At 39.5% G+C, this 11,317-nt stretch overlaps 1 protein-coding gene across 1 annotated transcript; it reads left to right on the top strand.

Moving 5' to 3' along the window:
• The first annotated feature begins 8,004 nt into the window (after positions 1-8,004).
• LOC100305074 (NK-lysin type 3) lies at positions 8,005-9,149 on the top strand. Its single transcript, NM_001200303.1, is given in 5 exon segments — positions 8,005-8,092; positions 8,254-8,315; positions 8,521-8,625; positions 8,712-8,869; positions 8,983-9,149. Coding segments are annotated over 5 exon segments (426 nt in total). The 5' UTR covers positions 8,005-8,049; the 3' UTR covers positions 9,041-9,149.
• Positions 9,150-11,317: the final 2,168 nt, after the last annotated feature.

The following is an 11,317-nucleotide window of genomic DNA, read 5'->3' as shown; positions in this document are numbered from 1 at the left end:
ATTTTTTTTTTTAAACTGGAAGTGTTGCAGACCAACTGAGAAGTGGACGTCCACGAACATCCACTGACGAAGGCACAACCGATGTGGTGCTGATGTACATAGTTCCTTATGTATGGAGACTTTTGGGACACACTGTAGTTTTTGGCAAATGTGTGATTTAAAAACACCTTTTAAAGGCGAGATTTTGTACAGTGTGTTTACCTGGCCACTATAATCTTCCTTTGTTTATTTAAGAATTAGATTTAAATACAACAGCTTCTTGCCTGTGTGTGATAAGCTTCCCGAGCTTTGGAATAGCAGCCCACTTTGCAGTAGAGATCTCCCAGTTCCTCCGCAAGTCCCAAAGCCTCCTGGGATACAAGGGTATTGACAGCTGCCATAGCTTCCTCCAGCTGACAGCGACGGATTGCTGCGGAAACATACAACGGCACTGAGAATGAACTGATAAAGAATATCCTAACACAGATCCCCCCCCACCCCCACCCCCACCCCCCCCACACACACACACATTTTCCAGACCATAAAAAGGCTCAATCACAGCCTCCCCACTTTCCCTCTTACCATATCTCAGGTCTCTCAACTGCCTCTCGTTCTGTAGGTTGCTGGGAGCCGAGGAGGAAGGCCTTCTTCAGAGAGCACCGGGCTCCTGAAGGTCTCCCAGATTCAGAAGAACCTACGCAGATGTAAAATACATAACACTTAGAAATAAATGAGCAGCCACATAACATCTTTATAACTCTTGAATAGTTATACAGACTTGGGATGTTAGAACACTACACTCTGCAAAGTATTACTGTCTTTACGGATATGTTATTTGCTTGTTCATAAGTGTTACATTATTTTAATCAGTCCAATTTTACCTTATAATAGTTTGACTGGTTTTTTTTCCTCCTTGAAGCCTGTTGCAAGTATTTCATTTCCCAAAGTTCTTTTTTCTAGTATCTGTTCTGAACATAGCTGAAAATATCTGTTCATTTCGAATGATTTTACAATATTCTAGTGACATTTCAGCACAATGCACGGTTTAGGTATTCACTTAATAGCAGCCTATATTATGCAACATCAATGCATTTGGCACTTTAAAGTCACTGTAAAGTTTTATACTTTCATTTTTTTGGTTATATTTTAAAATGACAGTCCCATCCCAAACTTGCGCAGCCCCTGCCAGCCACGTCAGCCAGTTAATTTACTGTTCACCTACTGCTCACCTTGCCAACGGTGTAGAAGCACTCACTCTCGCTAAACTTGTCACTCATCTTGCATGCACACTCCTTGCTCTTCTCAAAGCAGTGCATTGCAAGAGAGTGCTGTCCACTTCTGAAATGAATGCTGCCAGATTGAAGCTGGCATGGTAGAGATCCTCTAGCAGATTATTCTTCCTGAGACGGGGAAAAAAAAATCTGATTTAATTGCAGCATCAGCGGTGTCCACGTAGAGCAACAAGGACTCAATGTAGAGTGACACAGGTTATAATTGCGAGTGTCTCACTCTGAGATATAGATGCTCTTTCGGATGAAATCGCTGCAGCATTGTGGTTCTTTCAGGCAGTTAAACACAAAGCCCACGTTCAACAGCAGGCGTGCTCTCATTTCACTCAGCTCCCGTGCTGACACGGTCCCTGCAATGCATACACAGCTATATTATTCACTCTGTCATTAACATTCTGTCACTTAACCAAAATAGAGGAATCACTGGAAATTATCTTGTTTAGTAAGGAAGAGGTCAGAATAAAGTGCAACGAAACAGTCATTCAACTCTGAATTCCAAGTCGGGAACTCGGGCAACATCCACCTTGCATGAGTTCTCTGACATAAACACACCTGACATCACAACTACATGGGGGAAACACAGTCACCAGTAAAAAGAGGACCAGGCCAGCCTTCTCATCTTTGATGATGATGTGTCAAGCCTGGTGAGGCATTTCAAGGAGCCTCTAGAGAGGTAAGAATTTGACACTGCACTACCATATGACATAATGTTATGTAAACTCACTTGCTCTGTTCAATCCTGCAGTTCGGGGTGCAACATGGCTGCAATGCAGGATGAGTGGCAGGGGCTGAAAATCCTGGTCAGCCACAATTTCAAGGACAAGTCCTACAGTAGCCTGTGGGAGACCATGTTGACAAAGGACCCCTACAGGCTAGATTACAAGGTAGGCCGGCAGTAGTACTGAGTGGTTGTGTATGGTATCCTTCTATGGTTGGTTTTGAGAAGTTAAAGTATCATCTTTTCTCTAGAACATACTGGAGTTGTTGCAGATTATGCTGCCCATTTCAGCCACTCAGTGTGAGCAAGGCTTCTCCACGCAGAACCCTGACTTCTAAGCGTTTCAGATGGCTTACAAAGAAAAGCAGCTGGACAAACGATATCCTTCGCATTTAGGCCAATGTGTGATTTTGCACGAGCAGAATGTATGAAATAAATCATTTGTTTAATATACAAATTTTTAAAGAAAACTTTTTTCACTGTGCTCCTATATTTTTGAATTAAGGAGCACATGTACTCCTTGTGAAAAAAGGTAGTGTAGAGCCCTGTAAAGTAGATGTCTTAATCAGTCCTTCCAGTGTTATGATATTGTGATCGCAAAAATTAACGCAAAATCAAGCGAACTACAAAACATTCGGAGGGGCTTGCAATTTTTCAAAATTACCGCAGATTTTCCACAGATTTAGGCCAAGGTACGCCATGTGACATTACCGCAACACGCATTCAGCAAAAGCCCTCTTTGATTCATGTGTGTCGAACATTAGTACAACTAAAAAGACTCATTTACCAACAAACATCACCGCAAAAGACCATGCAAAACAATTTTGATCAAAGAAGCAAAAAAAACTCTGCAAGTTGCATCGCAAATTTGGAAAAAATCTACTGCAAAATCAAGTATTTTGGCTGCAACAATCACAAAAAGTCGTATATTAATCTTTTCATTTGTTACACCATTATGTGTAAGGTTTAAGTGCCAAGTCAGGAATTAAAAACAAAGACTTTTATATTTATATATCCATCCATCTTCTACTGCTTACTCCTTCTTCAGGGTCGCGGGGGAACCTGGAGCCTATCCCAGGGAGCATCGGGCACAAGGCGGGGTACACCCTAGACAGGGTACCAGGCAGGGTGTACCCTAGACAGGGTAGACAGGCAGCACAGCATTGCTTAGAAAGATCCATGGGGAAATTGTATTTACAACATATATAGTGTTGAATTTAGGTTCATAGGTAGCCATCCTTTCTGAGTTTATTTAAGTCGTGATTGCGTGTTTAAATGTTAGCGTGTGTGGTTTGTCTGCACACATCTGTGCTTGCCTCTACTTGGTGTGGTAGGTTTCATGGTAGGTTATGGAGCAGAGAATACATCTGCCCACAGGACGTCCACGGCACGCCACAATTTCCCCATGCTGTGGGAGCTTCTATCACTCAGAAATCATGTGAATTCAAACGGTAACTGTAATCCTAAAACTATGTTCTAAATATGTGAATTTTCAGTATCAAACTTTGAATGTTGGAATGTCCATACTAGGGTTATGCCCTTCGCAGTTTGTTTAAAAATTAATGACTGACTTTACCAAGAGTGTTTGCTAAGGTCACACAATAAATCGTAGATTATTATGAAATTTAGCTAGTGTTAGCTGCCTTGGTTTGTGCCATCACTTCATTCACTCACATTGGTTTGTTATATCAGTAGTTCAAAATACTGGAAAAACTTCAACGAACTCTCTGCTAAAGGTCTGTCAGAATAGTTTACAACAAAACAAGACATGGCTGTGAAACAGATCTGTCAGGAGCTTCAGGTGTGTGCTGGAAAATGCATGCACCATCATGAGACTTGGCTGCCATGTACAAAACTGTCAATTACCTGATTAACCATGACTTTTTTGTGTATTGTCAAATACCCCCTTTAAAACTCACTTATCATAAATAAATATTAAGGGAGATATTAGGGACAACTGAACTTTATATTAGAAAACAACAGAACACTATTCCAGAAAATTATTTGTGGAGCTTGAAATGAAAAATTGCCATTTGTCGCATTCACTAACAATGGAACAGGCACAGCTTAAAAAAAAATAATAAATTGTACTGCAGCCAGCCACTAGAGGGCCTCAAAGATGTTTTGACTCACTTTTGAGTCCCTGTTCTGACACCCACTCATATACACTGAGCAGTCATAACATTAAAACCACCTGACTAATATTATATAGAACTCCCTTTTGCTGCCAAAACAGCTCTGACCCGTCGAGGCATGGACTCCACAAGACCTTTGAAGGTGTGCTGTGGAATCTGGCACCAAGACATTAACAGCAGATTCTGTTAGTCCTGTAAGTTGTGAGGTGGGGTTTCCATAGATCGGACTTGTTTGTCCAGCACATGCCAGAGATGTTGTTCGGATTAAGATCTGGAGAGTTTGGAGGCCAAATCAATTGTCATGTTCCTCAAACCATTCCTGAACAATTTTTACAGTGTGGCAGGGAACATTATTCTGCTGAAAGAGGTCACTACCATTAGGGAATGCTGTTGCCATGAAAAGGTGTACTTGGTCTGCAACAATGCCAGGACACAAGGTTTCCCAGCAGAACATTCCCTGGAGCATCACAGTACCTCAGTCAGCTTGCCTTCTTCCCTGTGTGCTGTTCTTCCCTGATGCGCTGTGTGTTCTGACACCTTTCTATCATGGCCAACATTAACTTTTTCAGCAATATGTGCTACAGTAGCTCTTCTGTGCCATCGGACTAGATGGGCTAGCCTTTGCTCCCCACACACATCAGTGAGCTTTGGGAGACCATGACCCTGTCAGCGGTTCACCAGTTGTCCTTCCTTGGACATTTTTGGTAAGTACTAATCACTGCATACCGGGAACACTCCACAAGACCTGCTGTTTTGGATATGCACTGACCCAGTCATCTAGACATCACAATTTGACCCTTGACAAAGTCACTCAGATACTTATGCTTGCCCATTTTTTCTGCTTCCAACGCATCAAATTTAAGAACTAACTGTTCAGTTGTTGCCTAATATGTCCCACCCCTTGACAGATGACATTGTACCGAGATAATAAATGTTATTCACTTCACCTGTCAGAGGTTTTAATGTTATGGTTGATCAGTTTAAAAAGCCATTGGTTTCCTCTGGGGTCTCTAGTGTCCTCCCAACTCCCAAAAGCATGCCAGTGGCTGACTGGCTAAGATACGTTGCCTGTAGGTGCAAATTAATGTGAGTGTGTGACCAAGGTGCCCTGCGATGGACTGGAGTTCTATCCAGGATGCATTACTGACTCACGCACAGTGTTTAAGAGCCCTTAATATACAGTGCTGTGAAAAAGTATTTGATTTCTTCTGTTTTTGTGTACATCTCATACTAAATAGTTTTACATCTTTAAATGAAATGCAACGTAAAACAAAGGCTACCTAAGGCAACACAATACAGTTTTTATTTATTTATTTATTTTATTATCCAACACCTATCACCCATATGAAAAATGAATTGCCCCCTTAAACTTAAATCTGGTTGTTCATTTAGCTGCAGTAACTACAACCATATGCTTCTGATCTACCTGTTTAAGGTCATGCCACAGCATCTCAATTAGTTCAAGTCAGGCCACTCCAAAACATTAATTTAGCTTTGTTTAGTCATTCAGAAGTGGACTTAGTCCTATGCTTTGGATCATTGTCTTGCTGCATAACCAGCTTTCAGCTTACAGATTGAGGACCGGACATTCTCCTTTAGGATTTTTTGGTAGAGAGCAGAATTCAAGTTTCCCACAATTATTGCAAGTTGCCCAGGCCCTGAAGCAGTAAGAATCCCCACACTATCACACTTCCACCACCATGCTTGACTATAGGTATGATGTTCTTTTTGTGGATTTCTGTGTATGTTTATGCCAGATGTAATGGGACCCATGTCTTCCAAACAGTTCCACTTTCGACCAGTCAGTCCACAGAACATTCTCCCAAAAGGTTTGAGGATCATCAAGGTGTGTTTTGGCAAAATTCAGACAAGCCTTAATGTTCTTCTGGGTTAGCAGTGGTTTTCACCCCGCCACTCTTCCATGGATGCCATTTTTGCCCAGTGTCTTTCTGATCGTGGAGTCATGAACAGTGACCTTTATTGATGTAAGAGATGCCTTTAGTTCCTTTGATGGTGTCCTTGGCTCTTTTGTGACTTCCTGGATGTGTAGTTGCTGTGCTCTTGGAGGAATTTTGGAAAGTCGACCATTTCTTGTAAGGTTCTCTACTGTGCCCAGTTTTTCCATTTGGAGATAATGACCTCCACCCTGTGTGCACGGAGCTTTCATGTTCTCCCAGTGCTTCAAGGGTTTCCTCCAGGTACTCCAGTTTCCCAGTCCAAAGACATGAGTTGTTGGTTGATTGGCATTTCCAAATTGTCCATGGTGTGTGAATGAGTGCGTGATTGTGCCTTGCGCTGGGTTGGTACCCCGTCCAGGGTGTCTCCAGGCTTGTGCCCCGAATTTCTTGGGATAGGCTTCAGGCTCCTCTGTGACGTTTAGTGGGATAAGTGGTACAGAAAATGAATAGATGGATAATAAAATAAAATACAGTCCCCTCCAAAACAATGGCAAGGCCAATTAACTTTTTCTGCTATACATCAAAGACGGATCAAAAGATGGATATGAGACGAGTTTAGGATTTCAGCTTTTATTTTCTGGTATTTACATCTACAGTAGGTGTGTTAAACAACATAAAACATGGAACCTTTTGTATCAGGTCACCCCAATTTTTAGTCAAGCAAAAGTATAGGAACATATAAATCTTCAAGTAAATGAAAGTAAATAACACTTAATATTTGTTGCAAATAACTACATCAAGCCTGTGACTCATTGACATCACCAAATTGTTTGGTTCTTCTTTTGTGTTGATTTTCCAGGCTTTTATGCAGCCTCTTTCAGTTGTTTGTTTCGGGGGTTTCTCCCTTCAGTCACCTCTTCAGGTGGTGAAATGCATGCTCAATTGGGTTAAGATTTGGTGATTGACTTGGCCAGTTTATAACCTTCCATTTTTCCACCTATAACGTTTGGTTAGTTGGACATTTATTGATCCATCTCTGTATTTCTTTGCGAATTCCAAACTGGCTTTCCAATTCTTACTGATGATTAATGGTTTGCATCTTGTGGTATGGCCTCTAAATCTGCTCTCAAAGTCTTCTTCAAGCGATGGATTGTGATACCTTCACCACTGCTCTGTGGAGGTTGTTGGTGATGTCACTGCCTGTTGTGTGTGGGTTTTTTTTCACAGCTATCACAATGTTTCTTTCATCAGCTGCTGTTGTTTTCCTTGGCCGACCCATCCGGTGCCTGTTGCTCAGTACACCAGTGGTTTCTTACTTTTTCAGGACATTCCAAATTGTTGCACTGGCTATGCCCAATGTTTGATTATCCCTCAGCTTCCTTATGGCTTGCATTTCTCCCATAGATAGTGTTCTTCGTGCTGGTTTATCCTTTTTAACAGCAAATGCAGTCTTCACAGGTGAAACTAAAGGCCAAAACCAAGAGTAGATGTTCAGAGTTATTCATTTTTCAAACAACTGATCAAACAGGACACACCTGGATAACAAGTAACAACTGTCAGTCACATGTTACAATATTTTTGCTCACCTACAAATTGGCTGGTCTGATACAAAATGTGATATGTTTTATGTTGTTTAACACATCTACATATAAATCTCAGTAAATAAAATCGGAAATTCTAAACTCTCCTCATATTCATCTTTTGATCTTAATCCCAGATGTCTTCAGTCTACAGCAAAAATAAAATTTAATTGGCCTTGTTCCAATAGTTTTGCAGGGCGCTGTACATAAATTATATTTAAGCATGATCAAATGGTCTTTCTTGTAAAAGAGGTGGTAGGTGCACTGGAAAATATTGAACATGACTCTGAGCTGCTCTGCATTGTGTGAATCAGCACTTCTGGTTTGTGGTTTCAGAGAAAAAGTTACTGTGGGAAGGCCAAAGGTATAAAAGACCTCCAGCAAATGTTGCATTAAGACGAGACTATTCAGCTCTCAAGAAGTCACTTACCTTGTGCATCTTCAACCAGTATGCTCCGAAACCTCCTCGTTGCTTCTTTCCTCATAGGCGCAGGTAAATACATACAATTCTAATGTGGTTATTTTACTAAAAATTAATAAAAATGTAAAAAACTAGTCATTTTGTCTATTCTTAAATGCTCAGAACTAGGAGGTCATATAAATTCTATGATTATTCAGTTAAAAGGACAATGTTTTGTTCCCTCTGTTTCTCAGCCTATGCAGTGCACCTGGAATACCTGAAAGTTGATTCTGAGGAACTCCTTGATGAGACTTGGGTTTGTTTGACAAATTGTCTTGCCTGTTATTTTTATATCAGTACAATGTATGCTCAGTCTTACCAGAGTCTACTACAAAGGCTACCAAAGCCCCCACACTGAAAAAGACTTTATTGTAAAATGGAGTTTTACTCCATTAATTTGTTTGTAATATTTACTCTTTGCTCAGTAGATTTTGGCCACTTATAATGTTTCTGTTGATCAGGATGAGGATTTGCTGATGCCCGAGGAACAGATCCCTGGTGTGTGTGGGATTTGTAAGCGGCTCATGAAGAAAGTGAAAAAACATCTTGGTAATCATGAAAATGCGGTGAGTGATAAGCATCCATAATATATAGGTAAAATAAAGAAATTGGTGCCTTCAGTATTTCACACACAGTTTAAACTTTACCACAGGAAAAGATTAAAGAAAAACTGAAGAGAGGCTGTGACAAACTCCCAGTAGTGAAGGATTTGTGTAAGAAAATGGTTAATAAGAACATTGATTTCTTGGTGGAGGAACTTTCTACTGATGATGATCCGAAAGCAATCTGTGCTAAAGCTGGCCTTTGCAAGTGAGTTATGAAAACTTGTTCTGACTAAAATAATTCCACTTCTCCATGCAGCACAGTTTAAGAACAATTTAATGACTAATTGTAATCTTTTATCTTTCAATAAACAATTACAGGCCAGTGGACATGTGGGAATTGATCCAAGCTTTTCCACAAAACTACCAGAAGCTCTGAAGGAGCACAAAACTCCAGCATGGCAAGAAATGAATGAAACTGTAATTAGATGTTTAAAATATAAATGTTTGCAAATCATTCTCTGCTAATAAATTTTTTAAAGCATTAATTCTCTCTCTTTCTATGTGTACAAAATAGTTAATGCTGGGTGAATCTGTAAAGAGTCTGTAAAAAGTGCTATGTCAGATTTATTCAAAGAACTTCTCCAACAATTTTTTTATTTTATTTTATTTATTTATTTATTTTTTTACAAATGATCATTTTATTTGCAAGTGTAGACCACACCAAATGGTAGTGACATGGAGAGTGATTGTGGAACTATAAAAAAGAAGAACTGTGAGAACTTGGTCTGTGGTTTTAGATGGCTTCTACTTTGTCTAGACAACCATGTTCCCACAAGATGAAGTCAGGTAGGAGTTGTTGTGTAGTTGGTTTGCTAATTATAATATAATTATAAAATTATAATATTATAATATTTGCTAATTATAATTATAATATGGAAAAACTTCAATTAACTCTCTGCTAAAGGTCTGTTAGAATAGTTTACAACAAAACAAGACATGGCTGTGAAACAGACCTGTCAGGAGCTTCAGGTGTGTGCTGGAAAGTGCATGCACGTTCAGGAGACTCGGCTGCCATGTACAAAATTGTCAATTATCTGATTAAGCACAACGTTTTTATTTATTGTCAAATAACTCCTATAAAACTCATTTATCATAAAGAAATATATTAGGGGAGATATTAGGGACAACAGAACTTGTAAAAACAAAGGAACGCTGGAGCAGTAAACTTAAATGAAAGTTTGGTTCTGGATCCACCTCGACCCTGACAGGGATACTTTTTAGTAAAATAACCACACTGTTTAGAATTGTGTGATTTACCTGAGGCTATTAGAAAAGAAGCAATGAGGATGTTTCGGGCATACTGGTTGAAGATGCACAAGATACGTGACTTCTTGAGAGCTGAATATTCTGTCTTAATGCAGCGTTTGTGGGAGGTCTTTCATCACTTTTATCTTCCCACAGTAACAAGTCTGCACTTACAGAAGTGCAAATAGCAATATGTTTATATATATATATATATATATATATATATATATATATATATATATATATATATATATATATATATATATATATATATAATATAAAAATTATAAATGCAGTGCCATCCACTAATATTTGCACCCCTGGTAAATATGAGCAAAGAAGGCTGTGAAAAATTGTCTTTATTGTTTAAACTTTTGATCTTTTGTTAAAAAAAATAATAAAAATACTCTACTCTCATGGATATCAAACAACCGCAAACACAACACAGGGTTATAAAAATATATACCTCATAAAATAAATATATTTATTAAATATAAAGCTCAGTGGTTAAGATGTTGGTCTTCTGACCAGAAGGTCTGAGTTCAAATCCCAGCGCTCCCACTGCAGGTCCCTTGAGCAAAGCCCTTTAACCCTCAACTGCTCAGTTATATTTAAAAAATGAGACCACTGTAAGTCGCTCTGGATAAGGACGTCTGCCAAGTGCCATAAATGCAAGTATATTCCCATTGATATTTAAAACAATTTTTTAGTACACCTGGGTGACCAGGAACAGGAAATTGTTCAACCATAACTTCCTGTTTCACAGGGGTATAAATATGAGGTGACACATAGGCCAAATTCCCTTAGTCTTTCACAACAATGGGTAAGACAAAGGAATATAGCTTGTGATGTGATGCAAAAGGTTGTTGAGCTTCACAAAATTGGAAGTGGCTATAAGAAAATAGCACAAGCATTGAATATGCCCATTTACACCATCAGGGCAATAATTAAGAAGTTGTAGTGAACTGGAAATGTTATGAATCAACCTGGAATTGGATGCATGTCTATATTGTCTCAACGCACTGTAGAGTGGATGGTCCAGGTGGCCAAAAAATCTCCAAGGATCACAGCTGGAGAATTGCAGAAATTAGTTGCATCTTGGGGTCAGAAAGTCTCCAAAACTACAAACGCCGAATTACCTACATCACCACAAGTTGTTCGGAAGGGTTTCAAGAAAAAAGGCTCTACTCTCATCCAAAAACAAACTCAAGCGTCTTCAGTTTGCCAGACCCTACTGGAATTTCAAATGGGATTGGGTTCTATGGTCAGATGAAACCAAAATAGAGCTTTTTGGTAATAAACACCAGAGGTGGTTTTGGTGCACACAGAGAGGTAGCCATAAGGAAAAGTACCTCATGCCCACAGTTAAATATGGTTGTGGTGCTTTAATGTTTTGAGTCTGTATTTC

This window comes from Ictalurus punctatus, chromosome 9 (assembly GCF_001660625.3).
Source record: "Ictalurus punctatus breed USDA103 chromosome 9, Coco_2.0, whole genome shotgun sequence".
In the NCBI taxonomy this organism is placed as follows: Eukaryota; Metazoa; Chordata; class Actinopteri; order Siluriformes; family Ictaluridae; genus Ictalurus; species Ictalurus punctatus.
Note: the sequence above shows the minus strand (reverse complement) of the source record. Positions and strands in the feature narration are given on the sequence as shown.